This window comes from Clarias gariepinus, chromosome 21, assembly GCF_024256425.1.
Source record: "Clarias gariepinus isolate MV-2021 ecotype Netherlands chromosome 21, CGAR_prim_01v2, whole genome shotgun sequence".
NCBI lineage: Eukaryota > Metazoa > Chordata > Actinopteri > Siluriformes > Clariidae > Clarias > Clarias gariepinus.
Genome location: NC_071120.1, coordinates 7428428 through 7456170, shown reverse-complemented (window position 1 = coordinate 7456170; position 27743 = coordinate 7428428). Strand labels below are relative to the sequence as shown.

Sequence of the window (27743 nt, the reverse complement as noted above, 5' to 3'; positions counted from 1 at the left end):
GTTACAAGACAAATAATTATTTTGTTTTTCATTGTAGAATACTAGCAATCAAATTTTGCAGACAAAATATTAAAATTAAATAATAATCTGATTTTAAATATTTAAATTTTGATCGTTTTTTTCCTCTATCCAATCATCGCTCAGAAGGCAGGGCTGTATTAACCAATCTCAGCGCTGGAGGCGGGACTTACAGTAAAAAGAAACACAGAGAGGCGGACCGTTGGAACTTTAAATGGAAAACGCGTAACGTATAGTTTTATATTTGTTTATATATAAGTTAATATCTAATACATGCAAAAAAGCGTTCGGGCTTTTTATTTACCGTTGGAAATGTCTGCGGTAAGTGCGTGTTTAGCGAAAATGTTGCGTTTTTCCAGACAACACGATGACATTGCATTAGCTAGGGTTGCTAATTAGGATGCTAACTCAGTCAAGCTAACGGTTTACGCAGCTGGTCTGCTAACGTCAGTGTAAATGTCTGAAACAATGAGACACTGATAATGTGAAATAAAATAAATTGGAGAATGTTTAAACTTATAGAATAACTTCTATGAGTTTAAACGTGTGGAAAACACGCATATTTGTACACGCTTCTTAATTTACCCATTAATCAAAGCAAATACTGTGGCTGTGTCCCAAACTCCCTTTTACTCCGTGTTAAGGCGCCCTATAGAGTGATCACAGCGCCCTTTCGACACGCTCTCTCTCTCTCTAGTGCACTAAAGGTTACAGGCGGCGCCGTTTGATATTCAGCCCACTGACTTTCACTTTGATGTTTTGCATCTTTATCCATAATTGTATAAAAACATAATGTTTGTTTTGAGTTTATTATTATTATTATTTTATATATATATTTAATTTGTGCAGTGCCAAACTGATTAATCCAGCTGTGTGAATGGAAAGAGCTGATAATGTCAAAACTTTCTCTGGGAGGAAAAGCGTCCTCTGGTAAAGTGAGTAATGCTGCTGAATTCCTTTTTATTAATGCATTCTCATACTTAAAAAAAAAAAAGTCCTAATACTTAGAAAAAGGTTTTGCTTTAATTTTATAGTCTGTTGTTTCTGAAAAATCCAAAGCAAACAAGCAAACAAAAAGAACATTTTTGATGACGTGTCCTGTACTAGTGTTCTGTTCATCCAATTTAGTGCTCTGTAGAATGTATATGCCCCGCCCCCTGGGTGTGTCTTGGAACACAAAAAACATAACATAACATTACATTTACAGCATTTTGCAGACACCCTTATTTAAAGCAACCTAGATTTTTATGTCATTATACGTCTGAGCAGTTGAGGGTTAACAGCCTTGCTCAAGGGCCCAACAAGGGAAAGTGCTGGGATTTGAACCTGGCACCTTAGTACAATGCCTTAATACCTTGAAAAACATTATATTTTATAGTTTTTTTCCCATGCAAACTGGCAGCTACAGTGCCATGAAAAAGTACTTGCCCGTTTTTCGTGAACTTATAAGTATGGGTATAAACTGATCAGATTGTCTGATTTGATTTTGTTGCATCGTCTTCGCTACAGTTAAGCAGCTGGGTACAACCGTCCTTTGGTGATATTTTCGGCGGTTCCGGGTTGAACACCCTCCCCTCGACTAAGGGAGAAAGCAAGTCTAGAGCACAATCCTCTCGTGCGGATGCTGGCGTAAAGAAGCAGAGGAAGAGAAAGGGAGATTGCCCCACTTCCAAACTAGAGCCTGGCATTTTCTCAAGCAGACGAGCATCACAGGAGAACCAGGATGAACCCTGGGTGGACGTGCATGCACCTCAGACACAAGTAACTATACAAGCCTGGATGTACATCACAAGTAAGACGTGCGCAAGTTACTGATCCTGCTTGTTGTCTGATTCAGGCTGAGCTGGCAGTCCACAAGAAGAAAGTCGAGGAAGTCGAGAGTTGGCTGATGGTTCATTTAGACTTAAAGAGCACTAACAAGGTGTGCACGGTTTCTTCTTCTTTGTAAATTAACCACGAATGCTGTCTGAAATGATAACGTTGTGGTTCTCCACAGGGTGGCGCCATTCTGTTACTGACCGGCCCGTCCGGCTGTGGAAAAACCGCCACGGTTCACGTCCTGGCTAAAGATGCGCGCTGTCACGTGCAGGAGTGGACGACCCCGACTACAGCCGAGTACAGAACGGACGAGTCGTTCAGAGAGAGCTTCGATCCAGGTGTGGGAACGTTTCTCAGATGCCTTCACGTCACTACGGGTGTATGCACACTTTACGATATTGATTTTGTTGTGTTTGTTCTGTTTCAGCCTCCAGGTTTAACAGTTTCAGCAGCAGCTCACAGACGGCAGCGTTCCAGGAGTTTCTGCTCCGAGCGAACAAGTACAACCGGCTGCAGATGAGTGGAGACGACGGCGCTCCGGAGAGGAAGATCGTCCTCGTAGAGGTGCGCGGAACGTTACACAATCTGTGTGATAACCTGCAAGCCAGGATCTCGTTAATAAACACTGTTATGTAAGGGTTCAAAAGTTTGTTTGCCCTTTAAGACCAGTGATTATGAATGAGACTTTACTCGCATGCACAATCAAAACTGTAACTGATTTAAAATTGTTTTGGACGCATTGACGAGTCCTCTCGTGTCCCTGTAGGATTTTCCAAACCAGTTCTACAGACAGCCAGGATGTTTGCACGACATTCTCAGGTAATATGAGACAATACGATTTATTAAACAGAACTGAGATCTGTGAAGGAAGCAGACAGTAAAGGACAGCGTGCGTGTCTCCCGCAGGCGTTTTGTACGGACCGGTAGGTGTCCGCTGGTCTTCATTGTGTCCGACAGCCTGAGCGGAGACACCAGTTCCAGACTCCTCTTTCCCAAAGACGTACAGGACGAGCTGAGCATCCATCACATCAGGTTTGGATTCGGTGCAGCCTCACTACTATGTTCACTCGTGCATCTCTCTAAACCTTTCTGTTTTCTTCTTCCTTCCAGTTTTAACCCCGTAGCTCCTACCAGCATGATGAAAGTGCTGAGTAGGATTGCAACTGTCGAATCGAGCAAGGTAACGGTTGAGAAACGCACCGCTGACTCATTTCAGCACTTTGTGGCCCACTTTCAGGGCTGTTTTCACCCACACGATTTTGTTTTCAGAGCGCTGGGAGGATCTCCGTGCCTGATAAGGCGGCGCTGGAGCAGCTGTGCTCTGGGAGCTCAGGAGACATCCGGAGCGCCATCAACAGCCTGCAGTTCTCCTCTCTCACTGCTGCAGGTGGTCAGTCTAAAGTCTGACAAATTTCTTGTATGGTAAATTTCATCCATAAGACCTAAGAATCAGCCTTTTTTTCCCCCTAATGATGTACTTTCACCTTCAGACTCCTTTCTGGAGAAAAACCTCTGGGCTTCTAAGAAGGGAAAATCATCCGCGTCTGCGTCCAAACCCTCAGCCAGACCCAAAGGCAGGAGACGGTCCGCGAAATCCAGCGACATTACGGAGGAGAGCCCTGCTATCGGGGGAAAAGATGCGTCCCTGTTTCTCTTCAGAGCGCTCGGAAAGATCCTCTACTGCAAGCGTCAGTCTGGGTTGCGACTGTTTAATTCGCATTAAGTTATAAAGTACAATAGAGTGAAGCTGTTTTATCATTTCAGGAGAAAGCGATGACGCTGGTGACGTCCCGAAGCTTCCCGCACATCTTTCAGAGCATCAGAGGGATAAACTACTGGTTGACCCAGAGGTACACACACGCCTGCGCTCACTTTACAAGTGTGTTTTTGATATAAAAGTGCTTAACCTCCTGTGATTATAATCTATACTATATATATATAATATATAATATTTTATGTGTTGAATAATATAGTAGGGATGGGAATCACGAGTCGCCCTTCCGATTCAATATTATCAAGATACTTCGGTGTCAATTCGTTTAAAAAGTGCGATTCCATATTTTCCCAGATTTTTGTTACCATTTTAAAAAAGTTTAATGATTCTTTAAAAAAGTTTAATGATTAATTAAATGTATCCAGTTCCTTATAACATTAGTTTTCTCACTTAAAAACCAAGAGCAGCGTTTAAACAATACAAACTAACATCAAATACAAGAGTTTAACATTTAACTGAGCAGCGTGTATCTCTGTCCTCCACCATTATTATTATTATTATTATTATTATTTCTAAACAAACTTATCCAGTAATTCAAAACTCTTACTGACATTTTACCCCCACAGATTCTTCCATAGTTGCAAAATTTGACTTGTCACTGAGCACACGGTGTGAGTGTGTGAGCGGGTTGAGCATGCAGGCGTGTGGATGTTAACGCGAGTCTTCTAATGCATGTAATTAATTGGCGTTGATTAATCGGTGCTTGCCGTGTTGTAAGACTGGTGTTAGCTTGTGTTTCAGACTAATTCGCTCACAGACTTTGGAGAAAATACAGATTAGAGGCTTTTAATGCAAGATTTTTGATAATGTAACCCATAAAAATAGCGTCACTCAAAAGCTTCTGTGCTTGGTACAGAATCCTTTATATCTAAGCCTGATCATCGGTCATGGGCAATCAAACTAAAACCCAGCCAGTTCTGAGCTACAGCTTCATCTCTATTATAATCCCTGTCCTAGTCACTAGAATACAACATAATCACCAGATGCACTGAATGTTAAATGACCAGGTCTCTCTTATTCTTTCTCCCTCCCAATCTCTCTCTCTCCCTCTCTCTCTCTCTCAGCTTGTTATTGAGCGCTCTCACATGTCAGGCGAGTTCTTTAACCTCTACCTGCACCAGAACTATGTGGACTTTTTCTCAGATGTGGAGGATGTAGCGCGGGCCAGCGAGTACCTCTCAGACGCCGACTTCCTGACTGCTGAATGGACTGTGAGTTTGTATCTAAGAATTTAACACGCACACTTAGTAACTAAATGTAAAGAAATTCACATTAGACTTAATCCTGAGCCGAAGCCCACTCTGGAGTTTTTTTTTAATGCCTGATTCTGTCCTGTTTTAATCACACTCTGGTCTAGGTTCACTCTTCTTCCGTTAAATCACTATCATTATCTGACGGGTCTCTAAACATTTTATGAACCCAATGCTCAAAAGTATCTATTAGACCGTTTGATTCTGTTGTGTCCAGTCCAGGTCCACCATGTTGGCATATGGATCCTCAGTGGCCACTAGGGGGCTCATCCACTCAAACACCGCACGCGCTCAGGCCACACAGCAGTCCTCGGTCGGCTTTAAGCCACTCCACAAACCCCACTGGCTGCATATTAACAAGACGGTAATGAGAAAATAAGCTTTTGGTCTGTTCACTGATCTGTGCCGTGTGTCTCATCATCCTGACTGTCTTTTGTCTTTTGGTTTAAGTACCGAGAAAACTATCTGACGGCTCAGTCGCTCTTTATCAGCTTCTGCCTGACACCTGTCAGTCTCGTGACGGAGCTAGTGCCTTACTTAGCCAAGCTTAGCAACCCTATGAGGAATCAAGGTAATATATACACACACACACACACACACACTTAGATTATAATTATGATTCCATTGTCATAACCACTTTTGGTCCACAACATGTTTATACTCAGTCTAGACAGGACAGGAAGTACACCACTTGTGTTTCTGAGTATTTTTCTCTTTCAGCTCAAATAACCTTCATCCAAGATGTCGGTCATCTTTCTCTCAGGAGATTTCCTGGAAGGTAATTCCTCTAAATCATCTTTGAGTAGTAGTTTGGAAAGGACATTTAGTAATCAAAATTTGCATAGTATATCAAAAAAATGTATAGAGTATGTGGACTGTGTGAATGTAGTAAAGGAAATGGGGCTAGCTAGGGTGTGCTGGAGTACAAGGCCTGTATAGATGAGAGTAAGGCCTTGTTCACACGGGCGTAAAATTTTTGGATAAACGAAAGCACTCTGAACATCTTAGACGTTTATGTTGCGTTTTGTAGTGGCGCTGGATCGACTTCTACCCTGGCGTTCATTTGTCTCTAACGCCAGCCTGCAGCCCAAATTGTAGTTTGTATGTTAACCTGTGGAGGTAGTGTCGGGAACAGGATATGAAAGCCCTTGTTTTATTTGAGGTGCCTCCTTTTAATATGAACCATTTTGCTTTATTAGACATTAATCTCCTTGTTTTAAAAATTCTCGTAATGCGCCGCCGCTACTGGGTTCACCCTCTGACTGCACAATGTCGGATTAAAGTTTTTTTGTGTTTTTTTTTTCTTTTCCACATTTCCCTGTGTATAGCATGTAGGATCATGGGATATATCCAGAAGTGTAAAATGAAAGCAAAGAAAACACACTAGAAGTGTCTTCCTTAAATTCGTTGGGATTTAAACACCAAGAAAAAGCTACCAAACTGGACGCTACAAACGCCAGAAAAACGTGAAGGCAGAGTTGGGTCCTGTGATTTAGATAGAGATGAGAATGAGGTTTACAGACATGGAGTGGAGATGAGGACAGGATCAGACTTGGGTGGAGAAATGTAAGGGAGACGGAAATGGGGAAATGATTTAGCGAGTAGTTTCTTGCATGCATGACCTACAGTAGTGTTGGTGTTGATGGTGTCTGCAATGATATAAAGCTGATTGGATTGAGAGTAGTATAGATGTTAGCAGTGCTGGCATTACCCAGAATTCCATGCAGATTTACAGAACCTAATTGTCTAATCCATGTCTGATTTCTTTTAGATTAAAACTTGAAGCACTTGGAGATAAAGACCCTGGCCTGCTGGAACTGGACAGTGATCATGAAGAGACAGGGACCCTGAACACTGGCACTGCTGAGACCACTCAGCCACCAGATACTGTACCTTCTACTGTACCTTCACTCCCAAACAGCCAGGAGCCAGGGGCCGACCTCCCCGCCAGCCAGCCACAGCCAACCACCGCCGACGCCTTACTGGACGAGGAGGACCTCCTAATAGAGGAGTATGACAGTGACTGACACGTCCCACTGTCCTGGTTCTGGATGTCCTTCACCATTACTGCCTTACAGGACCTGGCGTCCTATGTGTGTGTTTCTCCATCCCTGTGTTTCTGCATACGTTTTTATAATGTGAATAACAAGCTGGTTTAATATTTATTTGTTTTTTTTTTCAACGAACAATGGACAGTCTTTGTGTCGTGTGTATGTACATGTTGGTGTTTACAGTGTTTCTATCAGACTAGGATCATAGGGACCTGTGGAAAGTTAGTGTTATATTTGAACTTTGAAAAAAATAACATTTGGTCATTTCTATATTGTTTTTTTTGTGTGTGCAGAATAATATAATTCTGAAATGTCGGTCCTTTAATATGTGCCATACGTGGGTAGGCAATAAAATTTATGTTTTGCAATTCTTATGTCTGTCTTTGGGTGAGAAAACTGAAGTAAATCAAAAACTTTAAAGGTGAATGAGTGGATTTTCTTGGGTGTATTTAAAAAAAACAACCAATTCAAATGACAGACTTCACAAAAAAAAAAAAGTTGCTTTCTTTAGTCGCGGTGACACTAAATTGGTCACGAAATCAGCATGGTGTAAAAGCGAAATATGGAAAAAATAAGTACAAGGGTAAGTCAAAAATTATCTGCACACTGGCTGTAGGATTTATTTGAATTATCATGTAGAATAGACAAATGCATAATTGTTTAACATAATCTTGCTATTTTAATACGATTCAGTTAATCTGACGACAAGCTTTTGTATTCCCTAATTACAAAATGTTTTCAGCTGACCTGCGAGCCCCGTATGCAACACTGTCTTTACTTCTTCATCAGAAATTTTCATCCTCATAGTGCTGCTTGCAGGGGTCCAAGCAGGTCAGCGTCTGATGGAGTGAGATCAGGTTTACAGTAAGGATGTTTTAATACGTTAAAACTAAGTTTCTGCAGAGTATAGACAGCGTGGGCAGACGTGTGCAAACTTCTCATGCAAGATCTCAACACCCTTTGATAGCAGTCCTCTGTATTTAATCTGAGGTTTACGCTTAAGCTCTTCAATAAGTCTCACTTTTCCTGATAATGAAAAGTATCCCTTGAGAAACCCAGAAATGTGTAAGCGATGATGAATTTTTCATTGAAAAGCATTGATGGTTGATTATTGAACTTTCTCTTGTTGGCGATTGAGGATGTTTTTGTTCCATGCTGTTTACTTTCAGTAGTAGCGCGTAGTCTACTGTCTACTGTAGTCCATGTCTCATCTTCTCGTCAGCTTCTATTTACGCTCTCCTGTAAGTTGTTTCAGCACCAAGTACACCATCAGACTACAGAAATCACTAAATTACTGTAATGGTGCTGTTAGTTAATTGGTGATTTCTGGGGCTGGTGACTTTAAATAAACTTCTCTGTGCATCCGGAAAGTACATCACACTTTTTCCACAGTTTTGTTATGTCACAGCCTTATTCTAAAATGGATTAAATTCATTTTTTTCCTCAGAATTCTATGCACAACACCCCTAATGACAACAAGAAAAAAGTTTACTCGAGATTTTTGCAAATTTATTAAACTAAGAAATCACCTTTACATACTGTAAGTATTCACAGCCTTTGCACAGTACTTTGACGATGCACCTTTGACAGCAATTACAGCCCTAAGTCTTTTTGAATATGATGTCACAAGCTTGGCCCACCTCTCCTTGGCCAGTTTCGCCCATTCCTCTTTTTAGCACCTCTCAAGCTCCATCAGGTTGGATGGGAAGCGTTGGTGCACAGCCATTTTAAGATCTCTCCAGAGATTTTAATGCAAGATTTTTGATAATGGTTCAATTGGATTTAAGTCTGGGCTCTGGCTGGGCCACTCAAGGACATTCACAGTTGTCTTGAAGTCACTCCTTTGATATCTTGGCTGTGTGTCTAGGGTCATGGTCCTGCTGAAAGATAAACCGTCGCCCCAGTCTGAGGTCAAGAGCGCTCTGGAGCAGGTTTTCATCCATAATGTCTCTGTACATTGCTGCAGTCATATTCCCCTTTATCCTGACTAGTCTCCAAATTCCTGCCACTGAAAAACATCCCCACAGCATGATGCTGCCACCACCATTCTTCACTGTTGTGAATGGTGTTGGCCTGGTGATAAGCTGTGCCTGGTTTCCTTCAAACGTGACGCTTGGCATTCACACCAAGGAGTTGAATCTTTCTCTCATCAGACCAGAGAATTTTGTTTCTCATTGTCTGAGAGTCCTTCAGGTGCCTTTTGCCAAAACTCCAGGCAGGCTGCCATGTGCCTTTTGCTAAGGAGTGGCTTCCGTCTGGCCACTCTACCATATAAGACGGATTGGTGGATTGCTGCAGAGATGGTTGTTCTTCCGGAAGGTTCTCCTCTCTCCACAGAGGACTTCTGAAGTTCTGACAGAGTCACCATCGGGTTCTTGATCACCTCTCTGACTAAGGCCCTTCTCCACCGATCGCTCAGTTTAGATGGCCGGCCAGCTCTAGGAAGAGTCCTGGTGGTTTCGAACTTCTTCCACTTACGGATGATGGAGGCCACTGTGTTCATTGGGACCTTCAAAGCAGCAGAAATTTTTCTGTAACCTTCCCCAGATTTGTGCCTTGAGACAATCCTGTCCTGAAGGTCTATAGACAATTCCTTTGACTTCATGCTTGGTTTGTGCTCTGACATGAACTGTGTGCCTTTCCAAATCATGTCCAATCAACTGAATTTACCACAAGTGGACTCCAATTAAGCTGCAGAAACATCTCAAGGATGATCAGGGGAAACAGGATGATCAGGGGAAACAGGATGATCAGGGGGAAACAGGATGATCAGGGGGAAACAGGATGCGCCTAAGCGCAATTTTGAGCTTCATGTAACAGGCTGTGAATACTTACAGTATGTGTCACGTGCTTTCTCAATCTTTTAATGATTTTATAAATTTGCAAAAATCTCAAGTAAACTTTTTTATGCTGTCATTATGGGGTGTTGTGTGTAGAATTCTGAGGGAAAAAAATTAATTTAATCTATTTTAGAATAAGGCTGTGACATAACAAACTGTGGAAAAGAACAGGATACAAGAGGGAAAAAAACCTTGAAAGTCCTTTAGATCCGCTTCATTACACACTGCTGGGGATCAAATTCTCCTGGAAGTGTGTGTGTGTGAGAGAGAGAGAGAGACACACCCGTGTGTGCTGTGGTGTGTATGTGTACATTTATAAAGACTAAAACACTAGAACCGCGTCTGATGGTTTATTTCCGCCACAGCGCGGTTTGACCTGCTGATCACAGGACAGGACATCGGACTATAGGACAGGACAATACAGGACATCGGACTATAGGACAGGACAATACAGGACATTAACCACAGGACAGGACATCGGACTATAGGACAGGACAATACAGGACATTAACCACAGGACAGGACATCGGACTATAGGACAGGACAGGACATCGGACTATAGGACAGGACAATACAGGACATCGTGAAACACGTGACAGGACCTCGGACTATAGGACAATACAGGACATTAACCACAGGACAGGAGATCGGACTATCTATAGGAGATCGGACTATAGGTGAGTTTCGCGCTTTTCCTCCGAATGTTTCCGAACTTAATGTGAACTCTAAAGTCGGATTATTAAAAGATCGGATATTTAACAATAGACACACACACACACACACACACACACACACGTTTGTCTTTGGAGAGCAGCGGATCAGTCGCTATTCTGCTCTTCACACACGTTACCTGCTCAGTTACTCACTCAGAGATCATGTGGTTTTCCTATTAGATTATATATTATTATATTATTTACAGGGAATAATTATACTGCTAAATGCTAAAGAACCCAGCCTGTCTAGTCTATTCATTCTGCCCCTCTCAAGTAACATTTATATTATATTAATATAATATATAAAAATTTTTTTGACTATACATACTATACTGTATATACTGTACTGTATGGATAAAATAACAAGAAGATTTTTTTTGGAAAAAAAAACTTTAAGTGGATTATTTTTTTTTCAAGCCAAATTTAACACACTTGGGTTAATTATAAAGTACTGAAGTTCATTTAATGTACTGAAGCTCCTGAAGAATCATTATTGTAATGAATGAAAAACTCTGTGTTGTTCTCACTCAGTCACAGTCTATATCGCTTTATCCTGTATTCAGGGTCGCGGGGGCCATGGAGCCTACAAGACCTAGCGCACGAAGCGGGGTATAGGGTGCCAAACATCTCAGGGCACACACACATACAAACATTCACACACTCCTTCACACACTACGAACAGTTTGGGAACGCCAGTTAGCCTTAATTGTGGGAGGAAATCGTAGGAAACCGGAGGAAACCCATCAAGCACAGGGAGAACATGCGAACTCCACGCACCCTGGTGGTGCAAGGCGACAGTGCTAACCACTACGCCACCATGCAGCCCTAAACCATTCAAACATTGGAAAAGTTTTTTTTAGAAATGTGATGAAATCCTGATTTTTTTAAAGCAGTGCTGGATCAAATGGTTAAGACTGTAGGTTAATTTCTTTCTGTTCGGACAGTCAGGAGTTTGAGTCCCAGCACCACCAAGTTGCCACTGTTGAGCCCCTGAGCAAGGCCCTTAACCCTATCTGATCCAGGGGCCCCGTATCCTGGCTCTATCCCTGCACTCTGACCCCAGCTTCCTAACTGAAATATGTGAAAAAATAATTTCACTTGTACTGTAAGTTAAATTGAATCTCAATCTTAATAAAATTGTGATGCATACAGAATCACAATACAAATTTATTCGACACCTGTGTATCATGATGATAATATAGCAGGTGACCTCCACTACACCATATTTCAGTAAATATTTAAAATCACGCCACAGCCCTGTTAGATTCTGGATTCTGATTGGTCAAAAGGTGTTGATCAAAGTTCTATAACAGCATCACTCACAGTTATACAAATTAAATCAACACCTGGGTATCATGATATTATCATATATATGCTTCCACAGTGTTGTGCTATTTTAGATAAATAATCAGCAACAGTGATGTAACTTTATCACATTCTGCCAGATGCTCTTTCCAGAGTGACTTAATACATTTCTTATTCCATTTTACATCTGAGCAGTTGAGGGCCTCGCTCAAGTTCCCAACAGTGGTGGTGGTGCTGGGGTTTGAACCTGGGACATTCTGATCATTAACCCACTGCTTTAACCACTGAGCTTACCCTGATTAACCTACATTTAGCAGACGCTCTTATCCAGAGCGACTTTTACCTCATTATACATCTGAGCAGTTGAGGGTTAGGGGCCTTGCTCAAGGGCCCAACAATGGCAACTTGGTGGTTGTGGGGTTTGAACCTGGGATCTTCCAAACTGTAGTCCAATGCCTTAACCACTGAGCTACCCCTAACCAAAACAAGTTCAAGACAAATTTCCTAAAGTCCTCATATTAACATACTCTTTAGAGCACGGAGTTAGCAGTCACGGAGTAACTGTTAGGAATCATCAGGGATCAAATAATACAATGTTATTATGATACTAAGGTGCTAATTAGATTTGTATTGTAATTCTATATTATTAATCAATAAATGTATTTGTTTTTTACAATTTTAAGCACACTTAGCAAATACTTTGCTCCTGCAACACAGGATGCTGTAGGATTATAGAGGAACTGCAACACTTTACTACTTAAAATGCAAATTTTGGAGTCAGTGTGGCAATACGTGAATTGCCACAAAAAGAATTGCGATACATCACTGAATTTTTTCCCCCCATCTCTAGTGATTAGTTATATCTTATACCTTAGATGACCTGAGGATTAATCTGTATCATCCCCACTGGGTTATCCTTAGACCATTTTATGTAAAGCATCTGCTGTACAAGTCACTGTGAATGAGTTGTTACCATAGAAACAGTAACATATTAGAGCATTTGCTTGACTGTCAGTGATGCTGGTATAGAAATCAGAATCCAGAATCTAACAGGGCTGTGGCATAATTTAAAATATCTTCTGAAATATGGTGTAGAATTTAGAGATGGGAATCAACAGGCATTTAGGGATGGGAAAACACAGTAACCCTTAGCCTTAACCATTTGAGCGAACACTGCCCTTATAAATATCATGATTTCATTACAATTCTACAGAAACTTAAACTTCAATGCCAATGTTTGAATAGTTTAGTTTAAATTCCTTAGTGGTTAGCATTGTCGTCTTGCATCTCCAGGGTCTGGGTTCGATTCCCGGCCAGGTTCTATCATGTCTTGCATGTTCTCCCCATGCTTGGTGGGTTTTCTCTATTTAGTCTAGTTTTCTCCCACAGTCCAAAGATATGCTGTTAGGTTAATTGGTGTTCCCAAATTGCCTGTAGTATGTGTGTACCCTGGGATATATTGGCACCCTGTCCAGGGTGTACCCTGGCTTGTGCCCTAAGTTTCCTAGGATAGGCTCCAGGCCCCTCTGTGACCCTGAATACATTCACACACTACGGGAAATTTGGGAATACCAATTAGCCTAAACTGCATGTCTTTAAAGTGTGGGAGGAAACCAGAGTGCCTGGAATCACCTGTGGGAACTGCAAAAACATGTTTACCACCTCAAATGTAAATATGCAGTACATTTTATTTAAAAAATATTGATAAAAAAAATCTAACCATCACACAAAAGAATTGCGATACATAACTGAATCGACTTGATCTCTAGTAAGAGTCAGGATGGTGATTTAGTGGCCCAACACCTCCAGGATTGGTGGTTTGAATCTTGCCTCTCTTCTGTGTTCAGAAAGTTTGCATTTTTTTCCCATGCTAGTTGGGTTTATTCTTGTTTCCTCCCACACAGCTAAGAGACGTGGTCTAGGTTGATTCCAAATGGTGTTTCCGAAATTGCTCATAGTTTGTAATTGGGTGTGTGAGTGTGCTTGTACCCTGTTATAGGTTGGTAGCCCATCCATGGTGTACATTGCCTTGTGCCTTGAGTTCCCTAGGATAGGCCCCAGGTCCCCGTCACACTACACAGGATAAGCAGTAATAAATAGTGGATAGGGAGCATTAAGTATCCTTTGTATAAATGAAATAAATAAATTGTATCCTCTCACTTATACAGTGTGTTAGTTGTTCTGTTCCTACCAGCCTTCCTTACGATTTTAAGGGAAAAAAACATTATTATACCCCTGCCACCAGGCCAAGCTGGAAACCATGCATGCAACCCGAGACCAAGCGAGTACCACGGATCAGCCCTTAGAAGACGACATGGCTGAGGGAGATCTCGGGGACGGCACCCGGCCCATAGCCGAAATCCATCGTTCGCGGACTAGGAGCAAAGGAGACTTTTTGGATTTGCCTTCACAGATGAAATCCTCTAAATTGAGCAGTGACGGGTGTGGGGGATCTTTCTCCTGGACATCATGCAGTGCGATGTATACCGCTTTCAGAGAGGAGCTGGAGGCTGAGAGGATCTCTCAGTGGAGAATCAGAGACTCAGGTCAGTCTAAATCAGCTAAAAACAGCCATGACACCATCACCATGCCATATTTCTGAAATACAGATCAGAACGTGGGCAATAAGAGATCTGACGTGTATACAAGGGTTTATCACCACATTATATCTATGTTGTTGGTATAAGTGTCGCTACAACAGGATAGAGCTAAATGTACTGTAAACATCAACGTTTGCTCATGACGGTGTCCTCGGGCAATTATCCCATTACCTGATCATAAACAGTTAAAATGAGGGACAGAGGGACACGGTTACTCACTGTGAGCCGTTAGTGTCCTGTTCTGGGCTGCTGGAATTTGTTGACTTTGGTGTGTTTGTGATATGACAAAAGGCCCTTTGTGAGCACATTGTGTTTCTCACAGCTTTGACAAAGCACCGGATCAGGTCAGGAAAACAAACCTGGAGCTATCACTTTTCCACACATATAGAACGATTAACATATTACTTAAATCACATCCTTATTAATATTTTCTGGCAGGAATCAGCGCTGACGAGAGCAGTGAGGTGTTGCAGAGGAGACTGCAGGAAGTCACAGAGGTAAAACACCACGCTAGCACTGCGAAGTATCTCACTAAACACAAAATTCATAGATCTGATTCAAATCTTTTTATTGTATTCACTCGTTTGTTCTCAAAAGTTAAGCAGAATCAAAGTCAAGCACAGTTGAGTGCGTCAGTTCTGGGAAACTCCTATGTAATAGAAAAGAACCTTAATGCCTGCTCAGGGTTAATCATTATTTACACATTCATAGTGTGCAATGTGTTTTTCCCCCACAGCTCAGGTTAATCTTTTTCAAATATATTTACCTGTACAGCTGGAGAACATGCACTTCATACTACCCTCAGCTCTGTTGTTATAATCAGGTTTATTTATAGACCTACCGAGTGTGTGTTCAGGTGGGAGTGTAGATAAGCGATGTAGGAGATCATTCACATGGCACTGACTCATTGCAGAATTGGGAAATGTCACGAATGGCAGGGAAGGTTCAGGGGATAGGGGAGTTCATGTATTACCCCTAATTTCCTGCATGCACTCTCATTTCACAATATAAAAGAAAGAGGAAAGTTAACTTTACATAAAAGATGTGATAACCTGAAACAAGGAATTACAAGAAAAGTAACTTTCAAATGCACAAAGGTTTTAACAAGACAATGAAAGTGTTGTACAGATATTTCTTAAAAATATCAAGAAAGCAATTCATGGGAAAGCAAGAAACGAGCATTTGCAATGACTAGAGATAAACAAGGCACCATTAGATCCCAACCTCAGAAACCTCTGGTTTACAGCACCTCAGCACCGTCAACATCCACTGTTCAGAGGAGACTGTGTGAGTCAGGCCTTCATGGTTGAATTGCGATGAAGAACAACATTACTTTGTACAAACAACAAGGAGAAGAGACTGCCTTGGGCCAAGAAACTCGAGGAACAGGAATTAAATCCTCTCCTTTGGTATGATTAGTCAAACTGTTTTTGGTTATAACCCACCGTCTATTTGCTAGACGTAGAAAGAGTGAACAGACGTCAACTTAATATGTGGTTTCTGCTGTGAAGCATGGAAAAGGATATGTGATGGTGTGAGGGTGCTTTGCTGGTGATGCTGATGATAACTAAAGGGCACAGTTACCCAGCATGGCTACCTTAGCATTCTGCAGCGACATGCCATCCCAACTGGTTTGCACTTAGTGGGGCCATAACTGGTTTTTCAACAGGACAACGACCCCAAACACACCTATAGGTAATATGAGAGCTATTTGTCTAAGAATGGGTGGGAGAATGCTGCATCAGATGACCTGGCCTCTACAATCACCCGATCTGAATCCAGCTGAGATGGTTTGGGATGAGTGAGAGTGAGAGTGAAGGAAAAGCAGCCAACAAATACTTACCATCTCTGGGAACTCCTTCAAGGCTGTTAGAAAACCATTCCAGATGACAACCTCATGAGGCTGACTGAGAGAGTGCAAAGAGTGTACTCATCAAAGCAAAGGGTAGCTACTTTGAAGAATCAAAAATATAGAGAATATTCTTTATGATTTAAGATGCTTTAAAACTATTGACTAGTGATGATAGATAGATAGATAGATAGATAGATAGATAGATAGATAGATAGATAGATAGAAGCTCTACCATTTTTACAAATCACATTGTGTGCTGTTCTGCCCCGCAGGAAGTGGAACTGTTGAGGACAGAACTGGAAGTGACGCATCGGCATCTTGAAGGCAAACATGAAGCTCTAAGAATCCTACAAGGCCAAGTAATAATAATAAACACACATTATGCTATATCATATGTATTTTTTATTTATTTACATATTCACTTGGGTGTGAAACCTTATTTAGCAGTAATTTTTTATTCCAAAAGGCCATATTAGATAAAGCCACCTGTCACACCAAGATCTTGCTGCAGAAGAGTGAAGAGCGGGCCAAAGCTCTGGAAAAGGTAATGCTTTTACTTTCGTTGTGGCATCTGAAAACTTGTCAAACCTGATCATGATGTTCTATGAACCCCCCATGTGCAGGAAGTGAACGCTTTGCAGTGGGAGATCACCTTCAACCAGGTGCAGTTTAAGAACCTTGAGCACACGTGGGAGCTAAAATATAACCGGTAAGATTCTACAAACCATGAGAAGAAAGTTTAATACACTATAAGTAGTTCAACATCTTTTCTGCTTTTACTATACAATGAAAAATAATAAACAAGTGTATAACAGGGTGTGTGCAGAGAACCAGGCCTTGAATAAAGCTCTTGACGAGAGGCTGGAACAGTTTCAGGAACTGCACAGAGAGAACTCGTGTAAGTTTAGAAAACATCTGAAGCTGATGTTGCTGTGAAGGAGTTGAGTATGATAAAGTTTATTGCTGCTGTATGTGTATTGTTGCTGTGTGTACTAGCATTGAGTCAGCAATGTCTGGAGCTCATGGGCTTAATGAGTGCTCAGGAAAGGAGAGACTTCCAGAAGGCACAGCCACCATGCAACCAAAGCAGCGAGGGATATGCACTGGAGGTATCATGGATGGAGGGATGAGTGAAAATATACAAATGGACATGAGAGGTTGGATGGATGGATAGATGGATGAATGGACAGATTGACAGATGGATAGCTAGAATTATGACTGCTATATAGACTGGTGAAAAATTAGAGGGGGTGCCATGGATGGAGGGATGAGTAAAAAGATAGAGATTATCCTTAGTGGATAAATGGATGAATGGATAGCTTTAAAGGCTTAAATGATGAGAGATGGTTTTATTTGAACATGCTGAATGGAAGGATGGATTGACAAATAGACTGGTGAAAAGCTAGAAGGATATACCATGGATATACACCAAGAAGGAGAGGACCTTGCTTTTCACTCATGCATGAGTGAATGGATGGTTAATTGATGGATCAAAGGATTTCAAGATGGGAAGTTAGTTGGATTAATACCTATTGCATGGATAAATGGAAGGATGGATGGATGGATGTATTGACAGATAGATAGTTAATACCTTGCATTCTGGATAGAAGGGTGAAAACCTAGAAGGGGTACCATGGATGAAGGGATGAAGGGAAAAATAGAGATGAACCTCAGTGAATAAATGATGGGTGAATAAATGGATAAAGATTAAAGATTGAGGGTTGATTGGAAAGAAACCTAATGGATGGATGAATATATACAGTACATGGATGGATAGAAGTTTGAAAGCTGATTAGAATGGTAAAACTTAGAAGGCACCAGGGATTGGAGAATAAATTGAACGATATAAAGGAACATCAGTGGATAGATTGATTGATTGATCAATGAATGGAAATTTTTCAGGATGGTGGGGTGATTGGTTAGAAACCTGGTGGGTGGATGGATGGATGGATGGATGGATGGATGGACACAGATAGAGTGATATAATTATGGATGCTGAATAAACTGGTGAACATCTAGAATAAGATCCCTTGGAGGGAGGGATGAATAGAAAGATAGAGATAAGGATCTAAGCATGCTAGGGAAATGGGTGTTGATTAGAGAGAAACCTGGTGGATGGATGAACACAGATGGATAGTCAGACTTGTACTGGATACTGGATAGACGGGTGAAAATCCAAAAGGATCATAATGGTCAAATTTCAACATGGAGAAATGTCGAAATATGTTTATAAAAATAAATGGATTTAAAGTTACACATTTGTTAAACAAAAAAAAGAAATAGAGGGAAATTTAGATGATTAAAAATAATTGTGGTTGCATGGCTGGATTTTTATAAATTTATAAACTGGTGGATAGACGAACTGAAATTGGATGGATGGATGGCTGGATGAATGGATGGACAAATTGAATTAGAGATGGCTGGATGAATGGATTTTAAGATTGACAGATAGTTTGATGTTTGGATGACCAGCCATAAATTAAAAGTTAGCAGTATGAATAATAGATAGACATAGGTAAACAGATTTTAAGAATACATGATAAATTGGTGGGAAAATTAATAGATAAATGAATGTATCGATACAGACTGGTAGGTAAAAGTATGACTAAAATTTAAGTAGGTTGGATAGATGTGTTTGTAGATTGATACGTTAACCAATAGACACCAAAAAATGGAATTAATGCATGGATGCAGGTTGTCTACACACCATCTATAATTCTAGCTATCCATCAAGGCCTGTCCATCTTCCACTCATCTATCCATGTTCCCCATAACTGCACTCATGTGTCCATCCAGAGGATGGATGTTTAGACAGCTAGACAGACAGAAGAAAAGTTCTAAAAGTGGTGACAGTGTGCTGTGTGTTTTGCAGCTGGCTGTGTACGGGGCGTGTAAGTGCAGTTCCAGTGCAGGAGATCCGTGTTCCTGCGCGAAGAGCGCGGCCGCAAGCCGCAAACAAGTCCTTCAGCTGAAACAAGAGGTGTGTATGAGTGTATAAGTGAGTCGAGTTGTTGTGTCACGTCTTTCTGCACATATTGAAGTGTGTTTGTGTGTGTGTGTGTGTGTAGCTGGAGCTACAGAGGAAGAGGATGGACGAAGCGTACGTGATGGCTGATGCTTTCCGGATCGCGTTCGAGCAGCAACTGAGAAGAGGGAGCGAGAAAGTGTTGCAGCTGGCAGAGAGTGACACACACAAACAGGAGAGAGGTGTTGTCCTGTTTTTTAATAAATAGGAAATTAGTTAACGTTGGCATAAAAGATTTCAGGATGTGCTGCAAGAGGAAAATAATCAACTGTCAGATGGTGACTCTAAATCCGCTCCATCACACCACATGATCATTGATTTTTTTATTATAACAGCACAACACCGATCGTACTTAATGTTAAAACGTTTAGATATTTCCAGATGTCACAGCCGTACTTAACGTATGATCACGTTACAGGGAAGCAGGGCTCGGCTGGCGTGACCCAGGCGCTGAAGAGGTTTCTGCCGTCTCTCAGAGAAGGAAAAGTCCCGAGCAACCTGAAAGAAACCCTGCAGCTGCTGCTCGATCTGGTGTGTAATCCGTCCATAACATGCCACTATCGTTGTACAACTCAAACACACTCAGAACACACACACAGAATTTGATCTCCATCTAAATTATTATCTGGGGTATTTACAGACACACAGCTTGCTGAGCGTTAAGTGTGTGTGCTAAGGTAGGAGTGTGGATAAGACATGAAGACAAATAATTTAACATTGAGAGAGGGAACTCATTTCACTAAACAAACCCAAACACAAATACAGAGAGCAATGTTTATCATGTGTTTCAGCTGAGTGATAAAGAGGAGGCCTTGGCTCATCAAAGGAAGGTCAGCTACATGTTAGCGCAGAGCTACGAGGACCTGGAGAAGCGGCTTCAGACACAGCTCAAGGAGCTCGACATCTCAAATCACGGGGCTAAATCGAATCTGGAACCGGACAGATTCAAACGCAACGTGGACTCAAAAACAGCAGATCGCCTGTCCTGTTCATGTGACCACACACCAGTCGTCATGGGCGAGGATGAAGTGAAGACACAAAGTGAGAGCGAGGACTAAACTGAAGGAGTAAAGATATCTCAAGACCTTCGTCATCGGGATGTAATCACTAACCATGAGAGTTTGGAGCGTTTTTTCCAAGGATTATAATGTCTTTTAATGAAAAAAATGATGCTGAATCAGCATTTGTTTCATTGTCCTGAAAGTGTAATGAACATTCTGAATGTTGAACTGGTTATTATGACATAGAAATATGGATTTTAGCCAACCAAGTAAATGATTTTTGTGTCTAGTACATTTCTGACAGGATGTGTAAAAATAACAGAGATGTACTGATACACACACTGATCAGCCATGACGTAACGTTATGACCACCTGCTTAATGTTCAGTAGATCTCTCTTTTGCCACCACAAGGGCTGCAGTTTTGGAGTTGCTCTGACCCCACAGGTTAGCCGTCACAATTTGGTCCTTCTTACAGTAACTAAGCTACAATATCGTGTCACAAGAGATTATCTCGTTATCTCATGACTCTTTTGTCACTTGCTGTCTAATATAGGTGCTGGAGTCAAAAAAATTGGGTAAACATAAAAAATTGAGTGACTTTAACAAGGGCCAGACTGTGATGGCTAGACAACTGGGTCAGAGCAAGTCCGAAAACTGCAGCTGTTTGTGGGGTCTTTCCGGTCTGCAGTGGTCAGGACATACTGTACTAAAAGTGGTGCAAGGAAGGAAAACCAGTGAACTGGAGACATGGTCATGAGTGGCCAAGGCTCACTGATGCACGTGGGGAGTGAAGGCCGGCCTGTGTAGTTTGGTCCAATAGAAGCACTAATGTACTGTAGATCAAATTGAAGCTGCTGGTTGTGATACAAAGGTGTCAGAACGCACTTGCATTACTGTTATGTTGGGAAAAGGGGGGAACCTAGTCAATATTAAGGGGCGGTCATAATGTTATGGCTGATCAGTTTACTTTAAAGTATACATTTTAATAAATGAAAAGTGTCCCATGGGGGAAAAATAATAATTAAATAGAATCAGGTATTAGAAAGTAAAATGTAAATGCTTAACCAGATGATTTGATGCTTTCATTTAAAATAAAATGTTTATTTTTATTTTTATTGAATATACAGTGTCTTCTGCTAGATGGGAAAACAACACGTGTAAATAATATAAAGAGTAATTATTACTATTATTATTATTATTATTATTATTATTATATGGAGCCTATCCCAGTAGGCCTAGGGTACGAGATGAGGTACAGCCTGGGATGGGGTGTTCCTCACTCACACACTACGGGCGATCTGGGAACACCAGTTGGTCTAATCTGCATGTGTTTGGACTGTGGAAGGAAACTGGAGTACCAGGAGGAAACCCACCAAGCATGAGGACAAGGATATCATGTAAAGTCCATGCACACAGACCCCGAGGTGGGGCTCAAACCCTAAGTTTTTTTTCACTTACAGATATAGGTAGTTAAGTTTATACAATTTAATGACAAAATACTGAGAGACATTTTTAAGTTAAATATAATATACAGTATGCAGTTAATATATAACTTTAAAATAATAATTTATTATTCCCTAGTCATGAACCACAGAACTAAAATACTGTATATGGATAGGATTTAATTGTAGTTTAATATATAATATAACTTAATATATATTTTTACTGTATTTTATTTTATATTAACTTTGTGTTTTAAAACAGAATGCCAAAGATTGAAGAAGAAAAAAAAAGAACCCGGAAGTGTGCGCGCTTAATTGAGTCCGTGTGGAAACGTTGTTGCGCGTGTTTACTGTGATGTTGTATTAAAGCCCATGGGATTAAACAGACTCGGTTTGCGGCGTTACTGTGTTTTATCTTCGGTCATCACTGCTGTGGTGATATGGAGCTGCTGCTTTAAGAGGTCTGACCCGCCGCTGAGTGAAACAGGTATGTGTTACAGTGTGGGTGTGTGTGTGTGTTTGGGGAAGTTTACTTCCCTACACTTCACAGAGTAGTGATCCAGGACATATGTAGACTCATTCCTGTTTTCCTGCAGTTTATAATAAAAACCAACCAACCCTGACTCCGATGCCTGACCAGACCCTGGAGTACTTCATCAGGAAGGGGAGTGTACAGGAGCACAATGCTGCAGATATCCTGTGGTATCATGCAGCCAACAGCAGACACAAGATCACTGAAGCACTACAAGGTCAGAGAGTATAGCTCAAACACAACACAACAACTCTGTGTCTTTATTATAAGAACTGAACAGATACTTAACATGACTGATCAGCAGTTCTTTAAACAACCGGTAGAGGTCGCCAGATGTCATCATTTCTATAAAGACAGCCATGACCAAAAATATTAATTTTCAAAAAGTCTGCTGTTTCAGTGTTTTTAGATTTTTCTTTTCCCGTCAGATGTTACTCTGGTATACTGAAGTATAATTACAAGCATTTGCTTCGTCTAGTGTTGAAGGCTTTTATTGACAATTACGTTAGGTTTAAGCAAAGAATCAATATTTGCAGTGTTTCCCTTCTATTGCAAGACCTCTGCAGTTCTCCCCGACATGCTGTCAATCAATTTCTTGGCCACATTCTGACTGATGGTGCAGCCCATTCTTGCATGATCAATGCTTGGAGTTTGTCTGAGTTTGTGAAATTTTGTTAGTCCACCCCCTCCCCTCTTGAGGACCTCTTGATTTCTCAATGGGATTAAGGTCATGGGAGTTCAATTTTGATGTTTTGTTTCCTGAGCCACTTAGTTATTCCTTTGACGTTATGGTAAGGTGCTTCATCATGCTGGAAAAGGTATTGTTGCTCTTGGAGGATGATTTTGTACCATTCTTTGTGTTTTTCGGCAAAAGAAGCACATGGTCTCAGGATGCTTTACTGTTGGCATTATACGAGGCAGATGGTAGCAGGACATACATTTTAAGAAGGGCAGCAAAGGACCCACTTCTCTCCAGAAAAAACATCAGGGACAGACTGATATTCTGCAAAAGGTACAGGGATTGGACTGCTGAGGACCTGGGTAAAGTCATTTTCTATGATAAATCCCCTTTCCAATCATTTGAGGGTTCTGGAAAAAAAAAGCTTGTCCGGAGAAGAAGAAGTGAGCACTACCATCAGTCCTGTGTCATGGCAACAGTAAAGCATCCTGAGACCATTCATGTGTCAGGTTGCTTCTCAGCTGCAGAGGTATTGAAAAAGAAGCGTCAACATTGCAAATATTGACTCTTTGCAGTAACTTAATGTAATTGGCCATAAATGACAAAAGCAAGAGATTTGCCTTATATACAGGAGAAAGTAGATGTGATGCGGAGAAAGTACAGTATTAATTGGCAGACTAAGATATAAACACAGCAAGATTAATAGCACTCTACTTATAGCAGGTAAACACCCAACAGGACTCTAAGAGTGAGACTATCGAGTGTGTTCTGCTCTCGTGCAGGAAATATATGCAGGAGATACTTCACAGCTCTAAGAGAAATGTTAAGAGTCTTTAAGAAAGGAGAGTCACTGATCAGGAAAGGAAGTGTTTAATGTTGTTTAAAATGTCCAACATTACTAAAAGATATAAACAGATGTTCACAGCCTGGTACAAAACTATCTAGGCTCCCCATTCTTAACAACTGTAAGGGGTGTGACTTTCTATGTAACTAAGTTAACATTATATTAAGTCATAAAGGCGGGGTAACTAGGGGTGTGGCCGACTTAAGTAACAGCTGGATTGCAGGTCTCAAACTGCAAGCTGTCTGCTATGCATCATTTCACTAACCAGCTAATTGGAATCATCGTTGTAGTTTAACTTGTCAGAAGAAATGTTGGAGTCGACACTGGACGACATGTAGAGTATAGGTGATAATAACCTACATTTTACATCATAGCTTTTTATCTAAGCTAAAGCTAAGATCGGTACTCTCCTTTCCTAAATTTTTATAACCACCAGCTGTGATATTAGTGTAAACATTAATGCGTTTATGATGTACTTTCCGACTAATGTTGATTTGGTGAGTGTAATTCAGGAGCATTATAACAAACCAACAACTGCTTTGGATATTTATGTCCTGAATTGTGTTCTTTCTTATCTTTTGCATGTAAGATAGCACGCAGATGATTGAAGCCGATGTACTTCTCCGGGGTCGTGACCCAAAGGAACCAGTAATGGCACATCCACCCAATGATGACAGCGACATCACGTTGCAAGAGTGGCTGAACATGGTGGCGAGCTCCGAAAAAGGGATCAAACTGGACTTTAAAAGGTAGGAGAATAGTTCAGGTGACAGTTCCTATAAACACTTTGCTGTGTGTGAGATACAATACAGAAGGGTAGGGAAAGCCGACTATACTAGAGCTGCTCTCTGTCCAGAGCTAGCTTACCCATGTCAGGTTCTTTTGCTCTCTGTAGTCTGGAAGTGGTGGTGGAGTCAATGGCACTGCTGGACAAGGTCCGAGATCAACTGAAGGGACCTCTGTGGATCAACGCAGACATCCTGCCTGGGCCTGGAGGCACGGCGACACCTTTAGACGCTCAGGCCTTTTTACAAGCAGTCGCTATGAAAGCAGAGGGAGACGTGCTTTCCTTGGGCTGGACCACTGGATGGTCTCCGAATACAGATAACCCAGGTACAGCATGCATTTGTTCGGGGTGGCAGTTCCATATTAATGTACAGTAGACATTAATATGCGCATCATATGTACATAATCTACAATGATTGTGTAAACACTGTGTTTTGAGGTGTATTGGATGAAATCTTGATTATTTAATATTAGTTTAATTAGAAAGTGACCCATTTAACGATTACAGACGCCATATCCAGTTTTCTGATTTCTTGATTGAGTTTGTTTTCGCACTCGGCCCTGGTTCTTAGGTTACAGCTGGGAGATGGTTCAGCAGATGGAGGCGGTGTGTAAGAACCTGACGCAGCCTGTGACCTTCCCGGTGCGAGCAGCTCTCTTGCCCCAGTCCTTCGTTCAATTCCAGTGGCTCCTCCAGCAGTCGGACAGGTGCGCCTTTTCATTTTGACGTGTCGCTCGCGGTGGCGCATCAGTATTCAGCATACCAAAGACAACTCGGGCTGTGCAGCAAGCCTGTTTGCTTCTTAAGTGCTTGTTAGCGCTGAACTATTGATTGCCTGCTTGATTGGATTCGTGTTATGTAACAAAAATGGTTCATTAGGATTGGTGTAATTCGATGCCTGGTCCCCCAGGTATACTTGTTTGTCACCAGAATAGAAGCACTCGACTGAGCTGAAAGGTGCATTTGAAAAGTGGAGATGGGGATCTCATAGAATAGAGACGGAGGCTTTATCTTATTCCCCTTTCCTAGGTCTAGTGCACTTTAGAGGTCTGGTTTCTCTTTGAGTTGTGCTCTAACAGTGACTGTGCAACTTATTGCCACCCTTTACTGCGACAAGACATGAAATACTTGTACAAGTATAGACTCACATGTTTAGAAAAGTCTTGTCAGGAGGATTTTCTTGTTAGCAAGTTTGGCATGTCTGTACGTCTGAACGTACATTTTGCAAACGTTCATTATGGCCAAAATAAAGTCACCACCTAGATTTAACTACGCAAATAGTTAAGAGCCTTCCATTCTATAATTACTACAGTGATTTAATATGCTTTATATGCAACAAGTTATTTAACCCTAACTGATGCACTAAGGAGCTTCTCATTTACATTTAGGCATTTGGCAGATGCTCTTATCCAGAGCGACTTACATTTTTATCTCATTACACATCTGAGTAGTTGAGGGTTAAGGGCCCAACAGTGGCAACTTAGTGGTTGTGGGGTTTGAACCTGGGATCATCCGAACCGTACTCCAATGCCTTAACCACTGAGCTACCCCTCAACAACGAAGGAGATTGCTGAAACTACTGAAACTTGGGTTAAGAGCTGTTTACCGCATAAACAACACCTGGAAGGTTAGGGGTGAACCATCATCTTTGAGAAAAAAATGCAGTCAGGAAAACATCCAGCTGATGGGAGATCTCTTAAACACTCTGTGAAATCAAATCTTGATCCAGTTTATTAGGGAGCATAAAGATTGGACTATGGAGCCAATATATAAAGATCATGTGGTCTGACAAGTCCAGATTTACCCTGTCCCAGAGTGATGGGTGCATCAGGGTAAGAAGAGGGGTGAATGAAGTGATGCACCCATCATGTCAGGGCGGTCATATTCCAGGATGATAATGCCAGGATTTATCGGGTTCAGATTTGTAGAAGATTGGTTGACGGACCATGAGACACACATGAATTGGTCACCACAAAGTCCAGACCATAACCCCATTGAGAATCTTTGGGATGTGCAGCGGTCCAACTCTCCCATCTTTAACACAATCTTGGAGAGAAATTGAATGTGACTCTGGGCTGAAATAAATATTGTGATATTGCATATTGAAATTATGCCATGTTCAAAATCAAAGCACAAGACGGTCCAATGAAAAGTGTGTGCGATTTTTATTCATATTTTCTTATATACATTTTCTTTTTGTCCAGGCAGCTTACTTTTAGACTATCTTACTTTTAGAAAAAACCTGACTCAGAAACCCCAACGGGTGACCCATAAGATGAATCTTATCCCAAAATAACGAGAGAATAAAAATACCCACACAGTAATCTTTTGACACATTTTTAATGAAACGTTCTGGGTGCTCAGAATTTGATTAATTTGGTACCATTTTAAGAACAACTAGGTCACAGTGTAGTTAAATCAGTCTGCTATCGACTCAGGAGAAGAAAGCACAAGGATTTAAAATTAGGGATATGGTTGCATCATTTATTTGTTTCTAATGAATGTCATTTGTATAGTTGGAATGCTTGATATGGACAAGTGCTTTAACAACAATTCAGTTTTGTTGCTGTTGTTTCCACTCCACTGGATAAACTTTATCTTTCTAAAACATTTCCACTTTTTTGTCCATCTTTCTCTCTCAGATATACTCTGACCATATGGACGGGCCAGAGTGACGTGCTGAACGTGGAGGATTTGTTACCCTACAGGCAACACTTCAGCAAGTCCAGAATCTACTATGATCTCTTAGAAAATCAAATTTCACAGTTTAAAAGCTTACCTGGATATACTGTGTGACACTAGGACTTACTCTTCACAAGGAACACATTATGTGATGGAGCTGAAATCATGCCTCATGACATATGATATGATATGACGTTTTTACACAATATGGCTATAGTATTCACTTCGTTTCACTGTGTCAGTGGATTAATGTAAGTCAGCGGGACCTGGTTTTTAAGTCTGAGTGTACTGTACAATGATGGCACATTTGTACAAGATGTACTTGAACTGTAAAGTGTAGAACAATGTGTATTGAATTACTGTGTATCTTCTGTTCTATTTTCTCAGTTTCTGAGAATTTCTTTAGGTTTGGCTGTTCTTTCTTTCCTTTCTGTTTACCTGTGAATGTAGAACAAATATTTTGTTCAATGTATGGTTAATTAGAATAAATATTTACACTAGCTCCTTTATATAAGCGTCAAATGGATTT

General features: G+C 41.1%; 3 protein-coding genes across 6 annotated transcripts; all 3 read left to right on the top strand.

The window, feature by feature from the left end:
* Positions 1–188: 188 nt before the first annotated feature.
* On the top strand, positions 189–7279 carry rad17 (RAD17 checkpoint clamp loader component). 4 transcript variants are annotated; one of them, XM_053481724.1, is made up of 17 exons: positions 189–339; positions 868–953; positions 1528–1779; positions 1856–1939; positions 2015–2174; positions 2264–2400; positions 2603–2655; positions 2743–2868; positions 2947–3016; positions 3106–3223; positions 3327–3524; positions 3601–3686; positions 4675–4821; positions 5078–5224; positions 5311–5431; positions 5581–5638; positions 6632–7279. In XM_053481724.1, the coding sequence occupies exons 2-17, from the start codon at positions 912–914 to the stop codon at positions 6885–6887; spliced, it is 2055 nt and encodes a 684-aa protein (XP_053337699.1). In that variant the 5' UTR covers positions 189–339; positions 868–911; the 3' UTR covers positions 6888–7279. The 4 variants fall into 4 exon arrangements, with proteins under 4 accessions (XP_053337699.1, XP_053337696.1, XP_053337697.1 ...); XM_053481721.1 differs by having other exon boundaries at positions 3106–3226; XM_053481722.1 differs by having other exon boundaries at positions 200–243; positions 3106–3226.
* Positions 7280–10365: 3086 nt separating this feature from the next.
* Positions 10366–21359, top strand: ccdc125 (coiled-coil domain containing 125). The gene is made up of 12 exons (XM_053480512.1): positions 10366–10428; positions 14015–14315; positions 14808–14866; positions 16494–16580; positions 16688–16765; positions 16845–16930; positions 17037–17119; positions 17218–17330; positions 19094–19201; positions 19290–19428; positions 19665–19777; positions 20038–21359. Exons 2-12 carry the CDS (start codon positions 14030–14032, stop codon positions 20302–20304), a joined length of 1419 nt encoding a protein of 472 aa, XP_053336487.1. The 5' UTR covers positions 10366–10428; positions 14015–14029; the 3' UTR covers positions 20305–21359.
* A 646-nt stretch (positions 21360–22005) lies between these two features.
* fam151b (family with sequence similarity 151 member B) lies at positions 22006–27717 on the top strand. The gene is made up of 6 exons (XM_053480689.1): positions 22006–22177; positions 22287–22439; positions 24335–24494; positions 24641–24858; positions 25104–25239; positions 27175–27717. The coding sequence occupies exons 1-6, from the start codon at positions 22063–22065 to the stop codon at positions 27326–27328; spliced, it is 936 nt and encodes a 311-aa protein (XP_053336664.1). The 5' UTR covers positions 22006–22062; the 3' UTR covers positions 27329–27717.
* The last annotated feature ends 26 nt before the right edge of the window (positions 27718–27743 follow it).

Coding starts and splice junctions, on each gene's coding strand:
- rad17 (XM_053481721.1), top strand. CDS start 912: ATGTCAAAACTTTCTCTGGGAGGAAAAGCGTCCTCTGGTAAA. Junction 1,940..2,014: donor ACTTAAAGAGCACTAACAAG/GTGTGCACGGTT, acceptor GGTTCTCCACAG/GGTGGCGCCATTCTGTTACT. Junction 2,401..2,602: donor GGAAGATCGTCCTCGTAGAG/GTGCGCGGAACG, acceptor GTGTCCCTGTAG/GATTTTCCAAACCAGTTCTA.
- ccdc125 (XM_053480512.1), top strand. CDS start 14,030: ATGCATGCAACCCGAGACCAAGCGAGTACCACGGATCAGCCCTTAGAA. Junction 16,766..16,844: donor GGGCCAAAGCTCTGGAAAAG/GTAATGCTTTTA, acceptor CCCCATGTGCAG/GAAGTGAACGCTTTGCAGTG. Junction 17,331..19,093: donor GCGAGGGATATGCACTGGAG/GTATCATGGATG, acceptor TGTGTTTTGCAG/CTGGCTGTGTACGGGGCGTG.
- fam151b (XM_053480689.1), top strand. CDS start 22,063: ATGGGATTAAACAGACTCGGTTTGCGGCGTTACTGTGTTTTATCTTCG. Junction 22,178..22,286: donor CCCGCCGCTGAGTGAAACAG/GTATGTGTTACA, acceptor GTTTTCCTGCAG/TTTATAATAAAAACCAACCA. Junction 25,240..27,174: donor CTCCTCCAGCAGTCGGACAG/GTGCGCCTTTTC, acceptor TTTCTCTCTCAG/ATATACTCTGACCATATGGA.